Genomic DNA, 26520 nt, shown 5'->3' with positions numbered 1-26520 from the left:
TGTACCCAGAGCAGTGGAGTGTGGATGAGAATGTCTGGGCATGCGGACGGGAAGACATGAAAGGATGTGATGCTACCTCTGAGAGCTCCAGTCTTCTGACAGTATTGTATCATGATCATTCAATTTTCAATTGCTATCCTTCCAAATATTTCTCTTTCTTCTCAACACACCACAGAAAATCATCACTATCATCATCATCTATAGGGTCTTCCATGTGCTGGGCAGTGCTCTGGAAACATTCTGAATACTTAGTCACTGGTTTTCACAATACGTCTATGAGTAGGTGTGATAGGAGCTATCTTCACTATACCACTAGAAGAAGACACTGATATACAGAGAGGACAGAATGTGCCCAAGGTTACACAGTAAATCCAGCTGTGTGTATGCATGTGATATGCATGCACACATACACATTTTTGTACCATGCATTTAAGTAAATATGAATTAAATTTTTTAAAAGTTTTCTTTAAAAAATTTTAAATTTTTATTAAATGTCCCAAGATCTTATTTCTGTAAAAGCCTCCTTTCCACGATTCGTGATGCTAATGCCATTGGGCATAGACTCAGAAGGACATCACATGTACCCTGAGGATCAGGTATCTGCCCTGCATTCATGATATGTTTTCTTCTTTATAGTTTTGCTTTTTTATTTTAAAAAAAGCTTGAATACTTTATTCTTGATAAAAAGCTATAAACATTTACAAGGTTGGTCTAGAAAAGTCTAGCCATTGTTAACATAGTGAGAATGGTCTATGTCACATCATGTAACCTGGCAGCCAAGGAGAGTGGACTGGAATGCGCATGCATGAACAATGACGACTTCACTGTAGTAGTTGGTAGTTCAGCACCCCTTTAGCCCACATTTGGCACCTTGTGACTTCTGTCTTTTCCCCAAACTAAGATAACTTTTGAAAGGGAAGAGATATCAGACTTCAATGAGATTCAGGAAAATATGATGGGGTAGCTGATGGCAATTGGGAGAACTGTGTAAGGTCCCAAGGTGCCCACTTTGAAGGGGACTGCGGCATCTTTTTCTTTTGTACAATGTTTCTTGTATCTTCAATAAATGTCTCTTTTTCATATAACATGGCTGGATACTTTCTAGAGAGACCTTATACAAGTATGAAAAATCCACGGAATGTAAACATTTGTCTTATTTATTTATGAAAAATTAGCATTTAATACATATATGTCATATATAATACCACAAAAGTTGTAGTGAATCACCTTAACAGGTGTTCTCACGTGGAACTATTTTTGCATTCTTAGGTTTCATGTTATTTGTTATTGATGTATTAGTCTCTCAATACACACATTATTGAACTCCAGTACCTACTCTGATTGGAATGTATACGTCTGTGATCATGAAGAGGTTGGCTGAGTTCTTTCCACCTCTCCTTTGGGTTTGCCTGCTTTGACATGGTAATCTTAAAGAAAGAGTGGGAAACATCTTTTTCTTTTGTTCTGGAGTAATTTATTCCCCTTATTTGAAGTTTTGGAATATTTTTCATGAAAACCCCCTCAACTTGGTACATTTTTTAGGTATAATTCTTCAATTCTTGTCTCTCATAGAATCAAATTTAGTCCTTCATGTTTTTTTTTAAAGACATATGTTTTCTCAAGATATCAAGTGTATTGCTTTAAAGATGTGTAAAATATTGTTTAGGCAGTGACATCTATATTCCAACTACTGATTGGGTCATAGGAATTAATGCTATTATTGCAATGTCAGAAATGGAAAAAATATATGTCTTAGAATTTATGAAGTAGTATACATTGATGCTTATTTTATTTAGTTGTGGGAGAAGATATAATGTGACTTCTGTGTTCTAATAACTTTTGAGACTTCCTCTATGTTTAATACATGGTCAGCTTTTGTGCATATTCCATTTATAGTTTAAAAATGTGTAGCACAAGTTTATTGGGCACAAAAGTAAACATACTATTTAACTGTGGTATTCATGTCCTTTATAACCTTTCTTTTTTTTAATTTCATTTATTAATTTTTGATAGAAGTGAACTAAACCATTCATGATTTTGTGAATTTTTGTTTCTTCTTTTATTTTTATATTGTTTTGTATTTTTATGTTTTATTAGATTTTTATATTGTTCAGGAGTTTTGGAAACCTAAAAATTATTTGTAATGAATACATCTAAGAGAAATTTAAATCCAGTGAGTAATTTTACTATAATGAGCTAGTATTTTTCACTTCACACAAGAATAATCATAACTTGCATTTGCCCTTAAAAAATAGAAAATATTTGAAACTGTTAATGAATTGGTTAATTGTGCATGTGTGTTTAGTTTTTATAGTTAAGGAATTTCTTTTTATTTTGGGGAGGAGTTAGTTAAAAGATTTATATTCAATGGGGTGTAAATTAAGCACTTAAATCATAGACATGAATTCCTCCTAATACACAGATATGTTTAACATAAAACAGAGCCTTGAGGTAAAGGTAATGATTTGGTTTGATTAAAAATGGGGGTTGGAGGGGCATGTGATTGCATAAGGTAAAAAATCCACCCACTTGTCTTACATTCACTTTGTTCTGCAGGTAATGGTGACTTTGACATAGAAAAATATTGACTCACTATGTTAGAGCCAGAGGGATGTTCACCCATCTCCCTTTTGTCTTCCAGCACACCGACTTGTGTCAGTACATGGACAAGCACCCCGGGGGGCTCCATCCCGATAACGTGAAGGTAGGAAAAGAGCTTTTTAAGTCAAGTATTAGCGTTCTTCAGGTGCATGTTCTTAGCCAAAGTCTAATCTCTGTGCCATACTCTTCCTTTTTAAAAACATTTTGTGTAAAGAGCATGTCAAAAGGAACTATAGCTGTTATTTGTAGTTGGAAACCATGATTTAACAATTAAGTATTTTCACTGGAGTGTTATTGTTTAGGTCATACTGTATTTTTTCTTCAAGGACAGACATTCCCCAATAATGAGTGAGGTCCACTGGGATCCTTCTGTAGCCCTATTTTTAGTAGAGGGGAATCTCAGGCAGCTCTACCTTGGAACCCCATCCTATCCTGCCAGTTAAAGAATTATTATGGCCCCAAATAGTGTTGTTGTGAGTTTACAGGGCATACTTTTCACTTGTATGTACAAGCAGATAAAAATGGTTCTCTTTCCAACTGCTCTCTTTCATTTCTTTTACTACAAATTGGATTACTATGTCCAAAGAACTAAGTGTTAATGATTGGATCTCAATTAACTTGGGAAGTTGTCCCAAAACTTCAAGCTTAAAATGGAAGAGTCTTCTTTGGCATAAGTTAGGGGGTTAGAAGTGTTACATCTCAACGTTTAATGATGTGCTCTCACTTTGTAATTCAGTCCCCTACATTTCATGACCCTAAGAATCATCTGAGTAGTAAAATTGTCTCCGTTTCCTCTCATTCTTTTTGCACCACTCTGTACAACATGGCATGTTTTGTTTTGTATTGTACTTTGCCTTTTGCTTGTAGAGGTGTATATGCTGCTACGAGTTTTTCGTATTTATTTTTTGCTCCATAAAACAATTTCTATATTATGTGTGTTATTTTTAAGGTAAAATATATCATGAATATTCCTTTAAAATCAGCACATGACTGTCATTCAGTCTTTCTAATAACTGCTGATTAGTCCATAGTCTGGATAATTTTCAGTTGTTCTTATAAATAGATCTTTGGGTTGTTTCTAAAATGTTAATGGTATGAATAATTTTAGAGTAAGCATTAGTATAATAACACCTTTAAATTCTTTATTCTCTTGGGTACCTAGTTAATGGGCTCTCTTGACTAAATAAAGGACATGATTTCTGTTTCAATGCATTTGACTGGAATATTGTCTACTAGGTTGTAAATTAAAGAAGAATTGTTTTTCTCTGCTCTCATTAGTAGTGACTGTAACCAATCATTTTAATTTTTGCCACCCTGATAAGTACAAATGGAATGACTAGTATGCTGGTGTTTTCTGCTAGTGACCATGAGCATTTTTCATTAAGTTTCTCAGCCATTTGTAATTCTGCTTTTATAAGGTGCCTATTGTTATATATTGTTAATTTTTATTGGGCTTTTCTTTTTCTTAATAAGTTACAAGTGCTTAATAATATGTGTGGCATAGGTAATGAAGGTGTTTATGGTGGTCAGTCACAGTGCACTATTTTAAAACACAAGACCTCTGAAATACCTTGCTTTTTAAATAAATAATAGTATTGATTTCGCACTTATAGCTCATTGGCTCCTTTCATATACCTGCTTTTTAAAATTTAGTTTTACTGATAGATTTCTTTAAACATTTTTCACTATTCATTTTTATTCAAAATCTGTTTCATTGACATAGGTTTTTTAGTAGTTAGATTGGGGAAGAAAAGTCATCAGAGGAAGAGATCTTTTTATTAATCTTACCCATGTTTAATAAACATTACTATCATAATATGAGCATAATTTTATTTTATTTTTTAAAATTAAACATTTCACGTTGTTTCATTTATACATTGCATGTCTTCTCCCTAGGGTTGATTGGGTTCAAAGTCAATGGTACGGTACATCCTTAGCCCTGTTTCCCACTTTATTTATTATTATTATTATTATTATTATTATTATTATTATTATTATTTACATTTTAGAAAATCCTTTAATGTTTTTTAAATATATTTTATTGATTATGCCATTACAGTTGTCCTATATTCCCCCTTCATTCCTCTCTACCCTGCACACCCCTCCCCCACACTTCCCCCCGTTCACTCATGTCCATGTGTCACAAGTTCTTTAGATTCTATATTTCCCATACTATTCTTGCCCTCTCCCCGTCTATTTTCTACCTACTGTCTATGCTACTTATTCTCTGTACCTTCTTTCTCTTTCTCCTCCTCCCGCTCCTCTGTTGCTAACCCTCCATGTGTTCTTCATTTCTATGGTTCCTCTCCTGATCTAGCTGTCCTCTAGGTTTGCTTTTGTTTTAGGTGTGGTTGTTAATAACTGTGAGTTTGCTGATCTTTCACTGTTAATATTTTTCATCTTCTTTTTCTTAGATAAGTCCCTTTAACATTTCATATAATAAGGGCTTGGTGATGATGAACTCCTTGAACTTGACCTTATCTGAGAAGCACTTTACCTGCCCTTCCATTCTAAGTGAAAGCATTGCTGGACAGAGCAATCTTGGATGTATGTCTTTGCCTTTCATGACTTGGAATACTTCTTTCCAGCCCCTCCTTGCCTGTAAGGTCTCTTTTGAGAAATCCGCTGGCAGTCTGATGGGAACTCCTTTGTAGGTGACTGTCCTCTTATCTCTTGCAGCTTCTAAGATTCTCTCCTTCATTTTAATCTTGGCTAATGTAATTATGATGTGCCTTGGTGTGTTCCTTCTTGGGTCCAACTTCTTTGGGACTCTCTGAGCTTCCTGGATTTCCTGGAAGTCTATTTCCTTTGCCAGATTGGAGAAGTTCTCCTTTATTATTTGTTCAAATGACTTTTCCACTTGTTGTTCTTCCTCTTCCCCTTCTCGTACGCCTATAATTTGGATGTTGGAACATTTAAAGATGTCCTGGAGGTTCCTAAGCCTCTCCTCATTTTTTTGAATTCTTATAACTTCGCTTTTTCCTGTTTGGTCATTTCTTCCTTCCTTCTGGTCCACCCCCTTGATTTGAGTCCCAGTTTCCTTTCCATCACTATTGGTCTCCTGTGCATTTTATTCATTTCAATTAGTTTGGCCTTCATTTGTTCCTCTAATTTGTGACTAAAATCAACCAGTTCTGTGAGCATTCTGATCACCAGTATTTTGAACTGTGCATCTGATAGGTTGGCTATCTCTTGGTTGCTTAGAAGTATTGGCTCTGGGGCTTTGAGCTGTTCTTCTTGAGCCATAATGTTTTGGTGTGTTTGCGCCTGTTAGGTATGAGGTGTGGAGCCTTAGGTGTTCATGAGGGTGGGGCGACCCAGTGGCTAGGTTGTGATGCTGTATGTAGGGGTGGGTTCAGAGAGGGGCAATGGCATTTTTTTGTACTCTCTCTTGAATTTTGGTCCCCTCTGCTGCTTCTTGCAAGCAAATGTGGCCCCCCGGTGCCAGCTCCTGGGTGTGTGGGCCTGTGCACCATTCAGGACCCTGTGGGTCTCTCCAGCAAACTCTCTGTGAACCTGGGAGCCTCTCCCGGCACCTTGACCCCAAAAGTCTTTCCAATTGGTGCTTTCAGGCTCTAATTCTCATTGCTAGGGTCCTCGCCTGAGCAGTCTGTCTCACTGCTTGCTCCTTCGCTTGGTTTATCTGTGTGCAAATGTGCGACTGTGGTCAGCCAGCTGCCTTGAGCCCTCACTGGGTCCGCCTATTGCCACCCCACACCTGGAATCTGCCAACCACCACCTGTGTTCCTGGGTCGGTCCAGCTGATCTTTCCTGCCCGACCCCGCTTTGCTGCTGACTCTGCCCCTCTTACGAGTCTGGCTGAACGATTCATTGTTGTTCGACTTCCTTACAGTTCAATTTTCTGTGTTTTGGTTGCGTTTTTGTTACTAAAACTCTGTTGTCTTTAAACTTTGTTGTGCAAGGAGGCACAGTGTTTCCACCTATGCCTCCATCTTGGCTGGAAGTCCCACTTTATTTGCTATTTACTTATTTAATTTAAATTATTTTATTGTTCAATTACAGTTGTCTGTATTTTCTCCCCACCCCTCCCCCTGACCCCCTCTAAACCCACCTCCCTCCCTTGCTTCCAGACTCCCCCTTGATTTTGTCTATGTGTCCTTTATAGTAGTTCCTGAAAACCCTTCTCCCTACTGTTCCCTCCCCCCTCCCCTTTGGCTATTGTTAGATTGTTCTTAATTTCAATGACTCTGGTTATATTTGTTTGCTTTTTTCTTTTGTTGATTATGTTCCAGTTAAAGGTGAGATCATATGGTGTTTGACCCTCACTGCCTGGCTTTCACGTAGCCTAATTCATTCCAATTCCATCCATGCTCTCACAAAGGGTATAAACTCTTTCTTTCTCTCTGCTCCGTAGGATTCCATTGTGTAAATGTACCATAGTTTTTTGATCCACTCATTTGCTGATGGGTCTTAGGTTGCTCCCAGCACTTGGCTATTGTAAATTGTACTGTTGTGAATGTTGGGAATATTTAAGTTCTTTTGGATTGGTGTTTCACTGGTCTTAGGGTATAATCCCAGCAGTGGAATTGCTGGGTCAAAAGGCAGTTTCATTTTTAGTTTTCTGAGGAAATTCTATCCTGTTTTCCACAGTGGCTGTACCAGTCTGCATTCCCACCAACAGTGCACTAGGGTTCCCTCTTCTCCACATCCTCTCTAACACTTATTTGTTTATTTGTTTATGTTGGCCATTCTGACTGGTGTGAAGTGGTATCTCATTGTGGTTTTAATTTGCATCTCTCTGATGGCTAGTGATGCTGAACATCTTTTCATGTGTCTCTGGGCCCTCTGTATGTCCTCCTTGGAGAAGTGTCTGTTCAAGTCTTTTGCCCATTTTATGACTGGGTTTTTTGTCTTCCTGGAGTGGAGTCATGTGTTTCCGACTTTAAACCTGGGAATATGTAGAAAGGCCACCTAGTGAGATCTTTTGCTTTGAGGAGTACAGGGGACTAACAGCCTCAGTGGAAATAAACAGCTACTCTAAATTAATTCTGACTTTCTAACTTACAAATTCAGTGACAGGAGTGGGATTAAAGAGCTAAATGAATCTTTTCAAAGAATGATGGCGTCACTGGATTGTTATTGTTCTTGCTTGGTTTTCTCACCCACTAAATGGGTGTCATTAGTTTTGGGCAGATATTAATGAAACATTTTGTTGGTGAAACAAAGAAAGAAAGATCATCCCACAGAGTATCTCTGTGTTCACTCTCCTCCAGCCACTGTCACTGGTGATTTTTGTAGCATTTGTAAGTTCCCTCCTTGGAGTTGTATTTCAGTAGCTCTTATTCAAGTTTTGTAAACTTATCTTTCACCCCGTGGTTGTTCATCAGACTTGAAATGCTTCGTGTTTGCTACTTATTTCAAGTACAGGTTGTACTGTGGCAGTAAATAGAATTTACTCCTGTAAGATTTGGTATCCTTTGGGGTGTGGTGAGAAACTTGGTGGTGAATGAGATGTGCAGTGAGCATAAAAATAGTATTACAAAAATTAAATGCAACACAAAAGCGGGTCTAGATATTAGTCATGTAGAGCAGGAAGTACTCCTTGTTCCCGCACAGATGTGGTTTAATGCACTCACGGACTGATGTCCTACACATGTTTTGCTTCTGAAAGAACATGATGTGATTTACTTCTTATGCTGTTTGCAATGACTGAAAGGCAGTGAATATGTTGATATATGGGATTCCTTTCCTCATAGTCATTGAAGTCTTGGCTCCTTGGGGATTTGCCAAAATGCACTGGACAGTCTCAATTCTTGCAAGAATTAAGGGCACACAAGGGCAGAAAGCCTCAGTAGCCATCTAGACAGGAGAGTCACCTGCGAAGCTTTAAATGTGTATAAATACACACACACACATATACACATAATTTGTTGGGTTTTTCTTTTTCTTAATACACTAAAAGTGCTTAATAATATGTGTGGCATTTACCAGGAGTATGTTTCTGATGGTCAGTTATGTCTTACAATTTTAAAATACAGGACCCCTGAAATACCTTGTTTCATAAATAAACAACAGAATTGATTTGGCACTTATAATTTGTTGGTTTCTTCCATAGACTCCTTTTTGTTTTCTATACCTATGATATATAATATATATATATATAATGTATTTATATTTTATGTAAAATATATAAGTTATATGTACTTTTATATATGTGTGTGTATAAAATATATCCTCATTTTCCAAAGTCAGGATCAAATTTTTCAAAAATCACTGAAGTAGGAAAAAGCAGGCATTTTCTCAGACCCGAGCCTGAGAGCCCAGGGTTTCTCTCAGGATGCACAGCCTCCCCTGGCTTCCCTGTGCCCCTGCACGGCTCTCCCGCCAGCCTAGGGGCCATGTGTGCTTGCTGGCAACCCTGGCCTGTGGCGCTCTCACAGCCGGATAGCCTGCCTGCCTCCACAGCTCCTCATTCTGCATCCAGGTGTCTGTAGTGGGACATCCCAGAGTATGGCAGGGCTGGGCAGGTGGGAGGGGCCAGGGGAGACCACGAGAGATAGGAACAGCTTGTGGTGCTTCGAAAAACAGGTGTCAGACCCATGCCACAAGGCAGAAAATTATAAGTATCTTTTGTGGAGAATCATATTAGTTCAAGGGAACAGAACTGAAGAATCTAGGAGACTACAGTGAAGATTGCAGTTGACAAATGAGTAATTTGGGCAGTGAAAAGTTTCTTGCATTGATTAGGTAGAAAAAAAATAGGAGAGAAAATTCTGAAAGAAATTACAATTAATATTCTCAAAGAGGTAAAAGAAAATAGTACATCTATAAAATAAGAATATGTTATTTTTAAAAAGAACTTAGTGCGGGCCTGCGAACCAGACAATTGCAGTTCAATTTCCAGTCAGGGCACATGCCTGGGTTGCAGGCCGGTTCCTTGCAGGCTAACTACCAGCAGGGGACGCACAAAAGGCAACCATACATTGATGTTTCTCTCCCTCTCTCCTTCCCCTCTAAAAATAAATAAATAAAATCTTTAAAAAAATAAAAAGTAAAAGAACTTAGTGAACAAAAGTAGCTTTGGAAATGAAAAATATTGGGTTGATCAAAAAGTTCATTTCATCTTTTTCTGTATGATGGCTCTAGTAGTGCTCACTGGTTTTGAACTTTATTCAAAACAATTTTGTTAGATTGTATTATGACAGCTGTCATATCAGGGTGCATTTAAAAAAACCTTACCAAATTGGCAAATTTTTGTGCAGCCATTTTAACATTGAAGATGGAAGAAAATAGGCAATATTTTTGGTGTATTATGCTTTATTATTTCAAGAAAGATAAAAACACAGCTGAAATGCAGAAAAAGATTTGTGTAGTGTATGCCAAAGTGCTGTGAGAGATGGAACATGTCAGAAGATGTTGGCAAAGTTTCTTGGTGCTATTAACATTTTTGCCAATAATTCTTTGCTGTGGGGCCATCTTATGCATTGGAAAATATTTAGCAGCACCCCCGGCCTCTAATAACCAGTAGTGGGAGAGAGATGACGTACTCAAAGTATCCAAATCAATAAAGTGATTGGTGAAAATGAAAAATGTGTCTTTTATTTTACAGAGTAAACTAAACAGATTTTTTGGCCAACCCAATGGGATGACAGAAATTAAAACAACAAAAATAAAAAAGGATGAAAGATAAAGTTGAAGAAGTTTGCCAGAAAACAGAGCATAAAATATAAATCTGGAAAGCGAGAAAGTATCAGTAAATCCAAAAGTCCAGTCCAGGGTATCTAACATCTGAAAACAATTGGAGAAAATAGACAAGAGGGAATCATTTAAGTAAATCATTAAAATATACTTTTTCTAAGATGTGAAGGATGAGAATTTCAAGACTAAGAAGGTCCACTAAATGCCCAGAACATTGACTGAGAAGAAATTGACAGTAATGCTCATTGCTGCTGAATTTCAGAACCCCGTTTTCAAAGAAAAGTCCTACATAAAGGAAACAGGTTTACTACAAAGATCAAGAATTGCAGTGGCAATAAATGTCTCAACAGCCACACTGGAAGGGAGACAGCAGTGGGCAATGGCTTGGAAGTTCTGATGTAAATTATTTCCAACCTAATATTCTATACAGGCTGTCAATGAAGAGTGAGGGTAAAATAAATATTTTCAGATGTTCAATGAATTAGAAATTTTGCCCACCTTGCCTTCTTTCTCAGGATGCTACTTAACCATGTACTACCTCACTAGAATTCAGCATAAGCCAAGGCAGAGGAGACAAAGAAACCAGGTGACAGCATCCACCACAGGGGAGAGGCGAAGGAAATCCTGAGGACAATGATGGAAAATCCCAGGACGCCAGTTCTGCGTCTGATTGGGAGGGTGACCCACCAGTCCAGGTGGAGCGAGTCAGAACTCTCCAGGAGAGATTGCTGAGGAGATGTTGTTGTTAGCTAGGTCACGTAATGTGTTTAAGCAGATTTACAGGATGAGAGAAGAGTTTGGTGTTGGATTGGTGGTACCTACAAGAAAACTAAACAAAGAAAAACAAACCCATAAACAAAAGAACTAGATCATTGTTAATGCCAGAACAAAACAAATTATTGTACAGGGGAAAGGGAAAGTGTTCATACTGAACAATGCCTCATTTGAAAATAACATATCCATGGTCATCATCATTTCAACGCTAAATGTCGATATAATTTAAAAATAAAAACTCATCTTTAAGTGATCTTGCTGAAGCCAAGCCCATCCAGGGTTAGCGTCCTAGAATAGCTGTCCACTTCAGTGGCCACATTTTATATAAAATAAAGACCAGGATCGTTGAAATTAAAAAGAGCTTTTTGACTGTCCGTCATTCTTTTCTCTACATGGCATGATTAATACACTCAAACTGTCATTAGCTTATTATTTGTGATTTTAGATCCAGTCACATAGGTTTGACATCAGTATCCTCTTGGAGACCAATAGGTTCACCTTCTCTGAGCACATGGAAAGTTAAAAAACAGAAAGCAGCTTGTTAATGCCTGTGCTTTGGCGTTTGGACTGCCGTGCAGGGAAGCAGACGGCCCTTGTTACAAGTTGGTTTCCGTGGGAGGCCACTCACCTAATTATGCGCTGACTTTCTTCACCGTGTGTCTGCTTACAGACAGCTCCCTCCTTCGGGGTTATATTTAGGATCTGCACTGCAGGTGAGATTATTCTCAAAGAAGTCTGACTATGACATAGTGACAGATGTCTCATGGGCATTTCTGTTTGATGTGTTGGTGTATTTTTTCATGGGGTGATATTTATTGTCACTTAAATCTATGAATGCAAAATGAAGTATGTAAGAATAATATTTACTAAGTTATTAGCTGTTCATAATGGTGGGCCAGATGTTAATTTAAAAGAAACACAACAACAGTTGAGCTAAAATAAGACCTTGTAATGGTTCTCTATAAATTTAAAGAGATGTGAAAACCAGGCGGGGCACGCTATTATCTTTAAAAGACAGTGTTCTTTTAACAACTCTAACACTTTGTATTTGGCTAAGTTGTTCATAGATCATTAAATGATTGGATTGTAATAAATACTGAATATTTATTATGGTGAACAGAAGGAAAACACAGTCACCAAATCCATTTGCTTCTGAATGTGGCAATTGTGACTTTCATCACTATGCAACATGGCAATATATGGAAACATTTTGAATATTTATCTTAGATTCTAAAAATGTACATTTCTTTATTTATAGTTCATATATCTTTGGTTATTGTAAAAATACGGAGTGTCATGTACCTAAGAATTGAGAAGATTATTCTTCAGTGTGACTCTGGGAGAATTCCAAGCATTCCAAAGGTCATGGATCATTGAAGAATGGAGGGGAGAAAGAACAGTTGGGAGAGCATGTAATTTGTGGTTTCATAATAAAGCATGGAATGGTCTATGGAAATTTTGTACAATTCCCAGCAAAACATCTGTTAAAGTTTTATCTTTCTTGATGTGTGTTACTTGTATGTACTGGAATAAACTCATAAGAAAATTTGACAACTAAATTTCTAGAATCAGTTTGCTACCTTAATTGCCCACAAGATGTGTCTTCTCAATGTGGCATTCTGAAATAAATATTAACTAATGGTTCATTTCTTAGTATAGTATCAATTTTAGCCAAATGGGTAATTTTAGCAGTTAATTACTTGGAGGGCAATTTAAAACCTGAATCAAAAGCCTGAGGGCATTGCCCTTGTTATAAATATTTATGGTGATTGAAGGTATAGCAATTGATTGCTAGAATATGATAATTGGTATGTAAGAAACTGGTTAATATTTTTCAGTAGGATAGTTCAATTTTTCCCCCTTTTCACAAACCATTTGCTATCAATTTTATAGGGTTTTGGTCTCATAGTTGAGTTGAATTCAGAACTTGTATTAGTTCTTCATTTCATAATTCTTAGTGGTGTACAGGTTGATTATTGAGTTAAAAATGACCTTAATGGTCTAAATTTTGTCCTCTATTCAGTTTTTCATGTGTTCTTTAAAAATTGATAAGAGAGAATGAAAACCAAGGTTCATCCAAAGAAAAAGATTAATTGATGCTGTCACCAGCTGATATCCAGAAATATAGATGCTTAAATCTTATTACCATTATGACATTGGATCTTTTTTTGTTTTCTTTCTTTTTCTTTCTTCTCCTTCTTCTTCTTTTTTTTTTTTTACAGAACTATTTTGGAATAATTCAAAATAACCAAAATAATTCTGAGTTCTCTACCTTATTCTGTGAAGTATCTGAATTCCTGTTGGCATGAAGTTGTGTTTTATTGTTTATTGCAATATCTATATTAATTATAAAGATGAGAGTCATTATAGTTGAAAAATTGCTGTTTTTCTTTCATCGTCCAGAGAATGAGCAGGTGTGTAACAGACAAAATGATGTTATGCCAAATTAAGACTGCCTCGTACAGATGGCACTGAGAATTGATTCCTAAATGAGACTTTCTGATGTTCAAATAGAACATCAGATAACACCTGATTTTCTCCATGTTCTGAATTAGAGCCTCCAGTTAGCTGGTAATGATTTCCTAGTGCTCATTCCTGTGAATATTATGGTGCCTTTCTTCATTCTATATTTTGATAAATAGGACTATTTTATGATGCCATCAAAGATTGTTTTAAAAATTTGACCCCAAGTCTCGGCACCTGTCTAGATTTCTTTTGAACCTTTAGGTCCTCTTTTTGTTATAACAAAATAATCTTTCATATTTAGAAAGCAGAGGATTAACAATAAAGAAAGTGAAATTTCATGCATCAATGCATATTGTGTTGGACATTCCGAGTGGGGCGTCTAAGCAGTGGATTTCTCGTTAAGATGCAGTGCCTGCAGCCAATGTTCAAAACACGTCTTTTGTATTTTTGGCATCATCTGCTGATGCTGGAGCTGCTTTAACACCCAGACTGAAAAGAAATCACCCCAAAGGCTTATGAGAGACAGTCATTGGAAGTGTGCCACGTGATATCTTAATTCTAGGATGAGCCTGCCCTCTTTGGGGAGCACCCAGTGGAAATAGCACAACCTCCTGGGTTTCAAGCTTCAAGCTATTCACCTGGCCTCTTCCCTTTAAGGTGGATTCGGCATGTGACCCCTTGGCTTGCGTGTTTTCTAAGACAAACATGAGGATCCAGGAAGGGAAATCAGCCTGATGCCATTTCTATCTTATATCATCCCAGCATACTTAATATCATCACATAGGTCCAGAGTGACACGTGGATTATACCATAATGTTGAATATGCAGGATTTTATTTCTCTCTCCTTTATATCTTTGGCTCACATGCTGACTCTCAATCCACTGAGCCATACCAGCCAGGGCTCGTTTATATCTTTGTATAACCTAAGTATTCTTTTTAAAAAATTCAACACATGAAATTGTAATGATGCTTTGAAAAATAGAAACTGAGTATGAATTGTGTGCATTGTACTACAAATTATGATATGATATTTGCATTAGGCATTTGCAAATTTGGAATTCAGCTAAATGGTGTGAGTTGTGATGAATTATTCTGTGCCTTTTAAAAACTGAAGAAGACCTTATATAATGGAACCATTATCTGATGCATATAATGAAATATTTTGACAATTATTATATATTTTACTGTCTCTAAGTTTCTAATTATTTTTAGGAAATTTGGTATGTGGATAATTTAATGTTTGTATGGCTTATGGGTTTTTAAATAATATAGTGTTAAACATGGAGCATATTATTTGAGGTATTTATTATCCACTTATGACTGCTTTATTTGCTAGTGTCATATATTCTAGCCTTGGGTTCACATAATCTGAACTACTTTAATTAAATAGTGCACATACTTAAAAAAAAGTCAGATAGTACAGAAGCCATTCTCTTAATTGTGGGTGTCAGAGCCAAACAAAAAATGGGTTCACATTACTGGTACTAGCCCTTAACTTGCGACGTGTCCCTTTGGCCAATTCATTTAATTTCTCTGAATCTTAGGAATAATAATATCTGTTGACAGATATATCTCAACAACAATAATATCTCAACAGAGGTGTCGAGAGGATTAAATTATCTACATGCCTATAAGTGCGGTGTCTGTCATAGGAAGCACTTAACAAATGGCAGTTGTTACAGTTGATTGGTAGATGACTTCCATTTCTGTTACTCATGGAGTAATGGGATGATACAATATTACAGCGTGATTAACTATCAAAGGTATCTAAGACTCTATCAGCCAGTTTCAAGATGAGAAACCTAAAATACAGAGGTGTTAATAAGCATGGTCCCCAGGTGGCCGAAAAGTAGCTTAACTAACTGCTTTGTAATAATTGGTTATGTGCTATGAGGCATGGAGTTTCATCACTCATGGCTCTATAAGCCCTAAGAGAACCCAGACAGTCCTTAAAGGAAGCTGACCCCTATGCTTAGTGTCATATTGAGTGGAACCACACATATTAAATAATGCATGCATTTCAGGCCATTCCTGGAACTCAGTGACTGAACACTGAGACAAAGAGAATCTGATCACACACCTTTAGACTTTGAGGGAGAGGGAAGTATTAAAACTTGATTCTTGTTGCAAGTGCCAGTAAATTTTCTCAGTACTAAATACAACATACTGAGTGCGCTTTACCAACTTACTCTCAAAGTTTTGATCAAAGGCCTTATCATGGTGTTTTTTACCTACTTGAAGTCTGAAGTGTTTCAGAAGGGAATAGAGGGAGTGTTCGAGGCTGTTCCTGAGCAGTGTGTACCCAGACTACAGATGCTTCCTGTGGGAGGTGGCAGGACCGCCGGGCTAGAGATGGACCTGCTGCTGGCACGGATCCCTGCTCACCATGCCGTTGCTGTGAAAGGCATTTTCCCATTGGGGTTTTGATTACAGAAAGTGAACATACCAAACTGGCATACAGATCTTAAGTGATCACAGTGAAAAATTTAGAGGAGTCTCCTTTTAGAAAGTTGAGTATATAGTATCCTGAGGTGACAAAGCATTCTTAGGAAGACCTTATGGCTAGTATAATAAAAAGACAGAAAGTTTCAGATATGTTGAATTATCAGCTTCAATACAGTAGCTGTCTTCCACTGTTGTTTATTTTAAGAGGATTTTAAACAGCAAAAACAGATGTTCAAGTATCCTATGATCCAAGAATCTCATGTTCTTTAGTAATATGCTAATTAAGACTTTTACAGACTTGAGTTCACTTAATAAAAAGTATTTTGCTTATATTGGGCATATAACTATTCATCCATGGATTTATTGAGTATTGACCTCATTTAAGATGGGTGGTGGTGGAAAGTTCACAAGCACTGTGCGATGGTTGGGTGAGTTTGAGTAAGTTTCTTGTGCCTTTAGAGCTTTAGTTTCCTCATGTGTTTCAATGAAATGGAAAACCACAGGATCCTAGATGGAAAGGATTAAAAGATACATGTAAAAGTACCTGCAACAGCCTTCGACCTGGAGCTAGCCTTCAGTCACTGTTAGTCCACCTCCTTTTTTTTTTTTTTCAGGAACTGAGATTCCCTCGATAGTTACTATGTTTTATTAGCAAATCCCAAAGATGGATTTTTTTATTCTTTCACTGCATGTGACCCCTCTCGGGTGGTTCCTATTGTTCTCATAGTGTCCTGTGGTTTTCACAAGGATCAAGTGTATCTTGTGTGATGATGTAAGCAGGTGAAGTGGCTTTCTCAGAAATTGACATGGGCAAGTTAGGTACCTGCTTGCAAGACTTGGGTTCTCAGGACATTTCCAGAGGATGGACGTTCCGTAAGGACATTCTGTTTAACTCAGGACGGCCTCTGCTGCCTTGCAGCCTCCTCACCCTTAGCTGGCAATGCGTGTCCTGTTCCTCACGTTCAGGTGCACTCTCTAATGGTTTCAATAGGCCTGTATTGTCCTCTGCTCACTAGCACTTTTATGATGGTGAATTGGTAGCTTTATAGTTTCATAGATTATATTTTTAAATTTTTTATTTATTGATTTGAGAGAAAAAAGAAGAAGAGGAAGAGAGAGAGGGAGGGAGAGAGAGAAGCTGATTTGTTGTTCCACTTATTCTTGCATTCATTGATTGCTTCTTGTATGTGACCTGACAGGGGATCAAACCCACAACCTTGGTGTATCATCAAGGTTCTAACCAGCCAGCCAGGGCTGTTACCTTTTCATTTACCTAAGTTTTTCTTCTTCATTTATCTAGTGATCTGTTTGCTTGGCCTTCTCAATATTTTCCCTCAAAAATGCAAGGGGTTTGTCATATAACACATGGTTTCAACTTGTGCATCTAGTGAATGATCCACTTGGTTTTCTATTAAAATTTTATGTGTAATGAATTCTGCTTTTAGAGTGACTAGCTTCCTATCATTCATTCCTTCCACAGGGTTACTCTTCGTAGAGGGGCAGGATCAGTTCTATAGTTTTGTTATTGTCGTTGTCGCTAGATCCTTTTCCCTCTGTGTCTTCAGTGCACTTTATGTGGACCGCTGTAAGTGGTGATTGTCTGTTAATCTGCCCCTCACACCCTACGGGCTGCGAGTGTGTGCATCCAGGGCACACATCTTATTTTCTGTCCATCTTTGCATCCCTCTTACATAACAGCACCTGGCACATGGTTGACACTTAATAAATCCTGAGTGAATTCATTCTGAGGATTCGTTCTTCCTTTGTGTATTGCTCAGAGATCTAAACCTTTGTTTGGGGCTGTAACTGAATGTTTGAGGCTCTGTTTGGAGCCTGGTTTGTGCAGTTGTTATTGAAGTGGTGATTGTGTCCTTTAGTAACACTGGTTTTTGTAATCTTCTGTAATACAGCATTCATTTGGATAGCTTCTGTATTAGTGCAATCCAAACATGTAATATGGATTACATATTTTCACTAATTAGCAAAGATAGGAAAAGAAGAGCTCTTTGCCATGGTTTGATGTACCCACTTCTACACTTAGCTTCTACAGAATTCTATCCCATCATTCTTGTTATTTTTGTACCTGCTTAATTCAGAAGTCTCTAAGTTCACTCAGAACTCACATTTCTGGCATGAGTGTCAGCTGTGTGCCAGGTTAGGAAGGTGGTGCAGGCACACAGTCTGTGGGGGGTGGGCTGATGCCACACTGTGCGAGCCACATGCAGAGGCTGCCGTCAGAGCCCAGAGGAGGTGTACCTCACATACACCTGGAGGGGAGCAAAGGCTTGTGGAGGCGCTCAGAGGGATCAGGGCTCAGCTCAGTTGCCGTGGTACCTGTTGCCCAGACTTTATCCTGTAGAGCAGCTTCTGTGGCAACACTTCTCTCCTTGTTTTGATTTCTAGCTAACATTCCTGTAGTACAGTGGTGAAGGGCATGGCCTGTGGGGCCAGACTGCCTGGTGTGAGCCCCGGCTCTGCCCCTGTTGCTGCGTGACTTTGAGGAACTGCGCAGTTTCCTCCTCATTAATGCAGAGATGATTGAAGTGCCTTCTTCATTAAAATTGTTACAGAGATTAAATGGGCTCATATTCTGTGATGCGTAGAGTGGCAGCTGGCACTGGGTCTGTGTTTGTTACACTAAAATGCACTGTCAGGGCCAGATAATCACATTGTAAGAAGCCTCGGCTCCACCACCGGAATTAGTTAGCATCTTGCCGAATGCTAAGCTTTGTTGTCCAAATCAGATTATATTGAAAAATTTAAAAAATGTAACTAAGTTTATTGGGGTAGCATTGGTTAATTACATTATATAAGTTTCAGGTGTAGAGTTCTACAATACATCATCTGTATGCTGTTACATTGTGCGCTCGCCAATTAAATGTATGTGGCCTGCCTTGTGGTTTGTTTGTTTATTTGTTAGTTTTAAGTTTTTTAAGAAACAAAGTAGCTTTATTTGCTCACTCTCTTTCCCTTCCGAACTGAAGGAATATGAATTTTCTTGGAAATTGTAAGCCTCAATTGTAGGCTCCAGGATGCAGAGGCTATTGGAAGTGAAGAAGGAGGCCGGGAGCTGCTGGTGATGGTGTTAAGGCTTTCCATCTGCTCCCCAGAAAGGATGAAGAGGAGGACTCTTAGGAATGTTTGCCTCCTAAGGTCGTTGAGCCAGTAATTTAATGTCGTCTAACGCAGAATGGACTTCTGTTTTCTGATGCCCAGGTCCTGGCAATAATGGTCCTTGGGTCCCACTGCTCCGCAGCATATTTATTACAAACAGTTTGAAAGGAGTTCATCTTACTGTTATTTCAAGGTAGCTACTGTGAAAACAATTTACTTGGCTTTTACAGTCCCTGGTTAGTTGGAAAATATTCCACAAATGCAAACTTCCAGGGTCCTCAAGGAGTTGCCGGTCTTCTTTCCTTTTGAATATTCTGGAATCCCAATACTATCCGCAACAACTAACTCATTTAAGAGTTTCCTGAACTACCCTTTGTTACCAGCTGACTATATCAATTAGCACACTGATGGCATTTTAAGCATTTGTTTTTATTTTTGTTTGGGGAGATTGATTTTTAAAAACTACATCAACGAAGGTTATTTTGGCAAGTAAATTGTTTTAAAATATTCTCTTTTTTCATCAACAGAATATTGGAATGCCTAGTGAATCACATTTTTTTTTTTGTTATCAAAATAGAAACATTTGATATGGTCCACCATGAAACTAAGCAGGCAAGGCCATCACTTCTTAAAAATGATTTCTTATAAAAGTGTTACTCTTCAATTCTTGACGTCTCTGTTTGCTGAGTTTCTTTTCTCTTTGGAAGGGTGTGCCCTGTAATTAGTGAAGGGACATGTCTGTCTTCAGGCAATGGGCTAATCTCTGTGGCCATATGCGTAAAAGCAGTATAATTACAATGTAATATTAATTCGACCATGTGACTGTTTTTGTTTAATTATTTTAGATCATCTCATCTTTTCATTCCTTAAAGCATGTTAATGGGAGAACCTTGGGTATCATGTTCATGTCATTTCTATGGAGTTCAATATGCACACATTTACAGAAACTTAGTCCAAATATTTTACTTTTTATAATGTTATAGGTAGTGTTTTTCCTCAAACATCAATTTAGTGCTGAGGAAATAAAATACTATAAATAATTAATTGTTTACATTTTGTTAGGTTTATACAATACCGATCGGAGGAATTGCTCCCTGGGTTGACACATAATGGCTTGTTAGAAATTTTCAGATTTATTTCTTAATAAATGAGGGATTTCCATACCTTTATGCATATTTTGTTTGACTAAATTGGTAGGCAGTTCAGTGATGGGTACCCATTTTCAGTAAATGCAAGTACTTGGCAGACTGTATGTAGAAACTGGCATTTGTCTGTGTTCAGATTTTAACTTTTGTCTCCCTATTTTTCAGTTGTTTTTATTTCAGTTGCTGCGAGGGCTGTCTTACATCCACCAGCGTTATATTTTGCACAGAGACCTGAAACCACAGAACCTTCTGATCAGTGACACGGGGGAGTTAAAGCTGGCAGATTTCGGTAGGAAAGCAGTTCATTACCGGTCTGTTTTGTCACACTGTGAGAATGCCAGGCAGATGGTGGCACTGCATTTGTTTAGGCGCACTCCTTCTATCATTAGAGATGATGGCACAGTTTTTTCAGGAATGAGGGTTGTTTTTTTTTTTTCTGATCAACATTATGCTTGCTGGAGTTTTAAAAATTTCAGACTGCTTGTTAGAGTCTTAAGTAATCATGAGCACAAATCACATCTCATATATCACGTAGTTCCAAAGGAAAAGTGTAAAATTGTGAATGCAAAATATATCGAAAGACATCTGTTTTCTCACTTTTTATTAAGAAAATGTCAACCAATTAAAAGTAGGAGGTTAGTGCAGTGAATTCCCATTACTCATCACTCAGCCACCGCGATGATCAGTGTACTGGCTCCCTTGAAGAAAGAAACCTGAGTTTAAGCCTATGGACTTTTTCAGGGCATCACAAAATATATTCAAGAGTATGCCGTGCCCTAAAGTTTTAATAATTTTAAAAATCTAGGAGCAGTGTTAATCTTTCTGGAAGTGACTGTTGTTTTAAGAATTCTCAGTAATTTTGTAAAAGCGGGCATTGATTCTCATTCGGAAGTTGAGTTCCTGGTCTGGACCATTAGAAGTCATCTCTTTGAAGGCTTTAAGGTTTCAGGAAACATTCTGAGGTTGGTGTCTTCCAGCGGAGCAGCTCTCTCCCAAACACTGTCTGGAGCACCCAGAGAGGAGCCGGGCGCTGCCATCGCCCTTGCTAGCTCCCCTCCCTTTGTCAAGTCTGATGTTTCTGCATGGCCCCGGCTCCCTGTCATGCCAAAGAGTGTGCCGAGTTGATTTCTAGCGCCAGGGAATGCCTGTGGCAGCATGATGTGTTGACACTGCCTTGCCTTAATTATTTTTGAATACATATTCTGATTAGAAATTTGTTCCATTAAGAATGGAATGGAAATATTACCCTTGGGACATAAAGATGCCTGAGCTTGAGCTATGGGCTTTGGCTGAACTATTATTAGCTTTTCCCACTCTATTTCTACCCCTCCCAATAAATAAAAGGAAGCAGGCAATGTTTATTTTTTTTTTATTTCAAGGTTAGTAGGCTGTTCAGTATCTTTCTGATGAATCTACTCTGTTGGGTGTTGTATATTCTTTTCTTTTATATTTGAAATAAAACAAAAGTTAGCATTTGTATTTTATAAAATGTCATCTGTCCTCATGTAGTTTGGTAAAAATGATGACACCGTGTGTGTGTGTGTGTGTGTGTGTGTGTGTGTGTGTATCTGTGTTGTTTATTGCAGATTTTAGCATCAGAACGATACTGGGTCTTTCTGTTTCAGGGTGGAAAATAATGGGAGAGTGGGTGGGAGGAAAGATTTGTAATTCCTTATGTTCAAGGTTATGAATTTGTTATGAACACACTTGTAGTTTGTCAGTATCAGTAAATTAATAAGGATTTATAGTGATTTTCTTCTGGTGTGTTAATATACAATAAGGTACATGTTGGAATATGTTATTGCATTAAACATTCAATTTCATTGAACATGGTTTCCTTAAATATTTTTAAAATACATTTTTACAGAATTGATTTGTGTCTGCATAAGCAAGGGTATAATGGAATTGTGTGTAGGTGTTTACTGGGGCTATTTTTTAATTTTATGATGACATTTTAACCATACCAGTTAAGTGTATTTTAAAAGATTCTTATGGATCTTTAAAACTGACATTTTACAATATCAGATTCAGAAATAAAATTAAATATAATTTTAAACAACTTAGAAAGTTTTAATGAAAATTTAGAAAGTATAAACAACTCAGGGATAACAAACACTAACATTTTTGCTGTATATTTTCCAAGTACCTTTCTTCTCCTCTCTTGTCTTGCTTCTTCCACCTATTATAAGTCCTCAAAAACCAAACACACATTGTTTTGTAAGTCATTTTCACATAAGAATATGTTACCAGTATTTTTGCATATTATCAAATATGAAAAAATCATTTGTAACAGCTTAGATGTTTCCTTTAATGGCCCAAACTCAGACTCTTTATTCTACCCCTTATGAAGAAAAATTCTCGTTCCCTCTTGTTGTTCGCTGTGATGCCCAGTCTTGTATGGAGCACCCTTGCAGAGAAAGCTGGAGATGCTGCGACTGCAACGTTGAATGTATTGGATGTACTGAAGCGTGTGACTCTGCAGACCAGCCTGCTCTGCAGAGAGGTCGTGAGGTGCCCTCCCCTCAGCATCCAGGACCAAACCGTCTCACTGGGGACACACACTTGGCCTGCATCCTGTGCCTGAAGTGTAATGAGCGAGATTCATTCACCAACTGACAATTTCTCCCAATTAATTGTGCATTATTTTTTGTCTTTTAATTTAAGACATGCAATTAACTATGATTTACTGCGCTGGGGCACGTGTTTGTGTCTGAGAGGAGGGAAACACAGTGGAAGCTGCAGAGAAACTAGACAGTCAGAATGGGGTGATGCCAGGCAGCAGAACAATTGGAAAATTAGGTCTTAATTCAGATTTGATGTGTGAAGAGCTTCAGAAACAGCTTCTTTGTCCTACCTTCTTCTTGTATGTGAACAATACCACAGAGTTCTCATTAAGAGAGACAAATGAAATCTGCATGATTATTGCCCCCATATTGTAAATGCTACTACTTTTATTAGAAAAATATATTGGGGAAAAACACTAAGCTTATTCTAGGTGCCAGACACTTAGATATTTTTGTTTCATTGTCTCTTCAATGGATTAAGGTCTAGAGATGTGTATTTTTGAGAGAGGCATGAGATTCAGGGAGGGGTAGAATGCCTGGGCTTGATCACACGGGGCTGTGGTTGAAAAGCTGGCTTTCAGGTTATTGATCTGCATCTTTCAATCTCAGGTGGCCCAGGGCCTTTGTATTTATACACATAGACGTGTTACCTTACAGAGCTGCCTAATTTCTAGTAAATTATCAATCATTACCCATGTACGTGCAATTTTCTACGTACACTAAATACGATACCCATGCTGTGAAAGGAAATTGCACTAATTCCAAAAAAATGTATCACATAATTGAAAGAACATTGTCCCATTTGAATAATTCAGTAGTAATAAGTGGATTTCACCTGAGCCCTTTGGAGATTTTACCTGCTGGCCAAGGTAAACCACGCAATATTGTATTTGTGGACCTGTTCAGGTTTAAACAAACGAAGGGCAGTTCTGAATTCCAGGCTGTCAAAGCGCTGTAATTTTTTTTTCTTGTAAGCAAAGTCATGTTTAAGTACTTAGCTGAGGCTTATTCTCCATATGCATAAATTACACATGACTTAGAGTCACTGTGGCTTTCCTAATGCAGAGGTTTGTTCTGCCGGCGTAATGATAAAGTTATGTAGAGGCATTTAGACTCCTTTCTAAAGAGGGGTTCATGTTTACATTATCTTTGAGAAAAGAACATTTTGAGTCTCTCATCCAGCCTGCCTTCACCACCTTGCTCCTTTTTGCCTGCTGCGGTACAGTCAAACCAGTCAAACCCAAGTCGGTTCCCCTATCAGACCCTTTGACTCAGCCTTCCTCTTTGCTTGGAATGCTCTTCCTCCACTTCTCACTGTGGCTGGCACTTTCTCATCATACAGAGCATAGATCAGATGTCACCTGTTCAAAGAGGCCACCTTTCCAAAAATCTGACCTTCCCCATTACTGTCATCCAGTTTAACTTCTTCATTAGCACTTACAGCACACTGACATTATTTTGTTCATTTGTTTACTTGGTTTTCAATTTTATCCCACTACTTCTAAGTTCCTTGAGGGCAGGGACTTGGCCTTGTTTTGCTCATTCTTGTCTGTGCTATATCTAGGACCACACTTAGCACATAGTAGCTACTCAGTAAATATTGGTGGAATAAACAGAAAAAAGCAGGATTACCATGATTATTAGTGTAGACTAAGACTCACCTACATTGACTGGTTTCTGCTTGACTTATTTTGGCAAACCAGCAGCTCACCGCTGAATTTTCTGTTCACCCAAGCTGCCCTGGCCGGGCACAGTCGGGAGAGTAGGTGGGATTTGATGGCTTTAGGTAGTGTTGGAGCTTCGCCCGTGTGGAGGCTCTCGCACCTGGTGGATGTTTACTGTGTTTCTACCTCAGGCTGCAGAGATAAACGCCTCTGAGTGAATGGAAACATGTACAGAAGATGTGTAAGATGTGAAGCTCCTACTCTGGAGACCTGAAGTGCTTGTCTAATTGTACTGTTGTTGGGAACAAAGTGTGTTGGACATTGAATTAGGAGGCCTGGCTCTGCCTGTAAGTAGGGTGTGACATTTAAGAAGTCATTATTCGTGATGCTAAAACAAAAAAAGGAAATAAATCATTTATACTGTCTAGGCCTTAGCCTCTTCAGCTGAAAAATAAGAATATTGAACTGATACTATCAAGACCCCTTTCAGTGCTGTTTTTTTATGTTGCACACTTTGAAATTACCAGCTTATTTTCTAATAACCAGATATTCGCTGGTGGATAAAATCAGTCCATTGATTCTAGAATCAATGCCATACCATCTCTCCCTAGAATCTAATGTTTTTTTCTAGCATTTTGAAGTTCAAATAGATGAGAGCCACACTTTTGTGATGTGCACTGAGATCACATTAGAAGAAAATTATCTAAGTATGACAAGTAAGTGCATAAAAAATTCACCAAGAAATTAATGTTCATTCACAGTATTGATAGTATGAAAACTGAAAGGTATTTTTCATGTAAATGAGATTAAAACAAAATAGATGGGTCCATAGAGTTATAGCTTCCTGCAAATCTTGCAAGATAATGATGGTGTCATTCACATCCCCCAGCCGTTCCTCCACTATTTTTAAAGGTCATGGAAGGACAGCTGGGTTAAATTCGCCCCGTGCAAAAGAGACAGTGACAATTCTGTAATAGAAGAATTTAGTGTTTTGGCTTATTGCACTGACTTTCCTAATGTAGGAATCAAGTTAAATAGCTCAGTGGTTTTAGTCAAGTAAAATTACACAGGTCTCTCCCACCAGAGGTCTAAAATATTACCGTCTTAATGTTGGTAGTTTCCTCTTCCAGGCTGTTCCTTGTCTTAATGTGAGAAAGGAGATTATTGTAAATCACATTTTAGCTTAATTTGCAGAACACACCAGAGTGGTAACTCTGCAGAGGCCGTGGTGAATGCAGGGTTTGTTTGTAATGTGCCTCTCAGAATTCGCATAGGGAATACTAGAAAATGGGGAAATCGAGGGCTTTCAGATGCACAGAGGAGTCTATCAGTTTGGTAAATATAGAGTCTCTGAATAGAAGCCTGTTAGTCCCCAAAGTATAGACCTTTAGCTATGTTGTTATCATTAGCATATGAAATTCACCATTGAAGCCATAGTTATAAATTCAAGGTTAAATATCACTTAGTCCATTCATTATGGCCTGTAGGATTCAATTTTGCTGTATCTTTATTTTGGAATATATTTTCTGTTAGCAAAAATATCTTTACTATCCAGTGAGGTACCACTGTACTTTTTAAAAGGCCCTTTGAACAGTTTAATGCATAAGCAATTTAAATGCAAAGTTCAGGAAGGTGCTTTTATATAGATCTGAAAACCAAAGAATATTTTTAGAACAGTTGATGCTACAATGTGAACCAAAAAAGAGATCCCCTCCTAATTTCTCGAGAATTCATTAATCTGCAAATCAAAATCTGCATGTCTTAAAGTCTATCAGACTATCAAGATTATGTGTTAGGTATAATTTTGATTGTGAGCTAGACAAAGGTATTTCCCTGACTCATTATTTTATCAATGTGGTAACCCTTTTGAAAAGGAAATTGTCTTGTCCCTGACCATGAAATCATCCCTTGGCCTCATTATGTAAGTCTCATTTAGTATCCCACCCCTCCCCTCCAAAGTTTCCTTGCGTTCAAGAGGGATGATTATGTATTCAGTTGTATTGTTTCATGTTATCACAGTAAGACTTTTCCCAGGCATGCTAACATGCTACATATGTGAGGGTTTTTTTTTCTCCTTTTAAATAGAC

General features: G+C 37.9%; 1 protein-coding gene across 3 annotated transcripts in view; it reads left to right on the top strand.

The window, feature by feature from the left end:
- Window positions 1–26520, top strand: part of CDK14 (cyclin dependent kinase 14) — a 549832-nt gene that overhangs the window by 256783 nt on the left and 266529 nt on the right. For all 3 annotated transcript variants that reach the window (XM_037066082.1, XM_037066084.1, XM_037066083.1), the window contains 2 exons: window positions 2642–2704; window positions 20371–20494. In XM_037066082.1, coding sequence (XP_036921977.1) covers window positions 2642–2704; window positions 20371–20494 — 187 coding nt within the window. The remainder of the gene's footprint in view (window positions 1–2641; window positions 2705–20370; window positions 20495–26520) is intronic.

The sequence above is a fragment of the Sturnira hondurensis genome, unplaced genomic scaffold (assembly GCF_014824575.4).
Source record: "Sturnira hondurensis isolate 20B ecotype Veracruz unplaced genomic scaffold, ASM1482457v3 Scaffold0016462, whole genome shotgun sequence".
Lineage (NCBI taxonomy): Eukaryota > Metazoa > Chordata > Mammalia > Chiroptera > Phyllostomidae > Sturnira > Sturnira hondurensis.
Note: the sequence above shows the minus strand (reverse complement) of the source record. Positions and strands in the feature narration are given on the sequence as shown.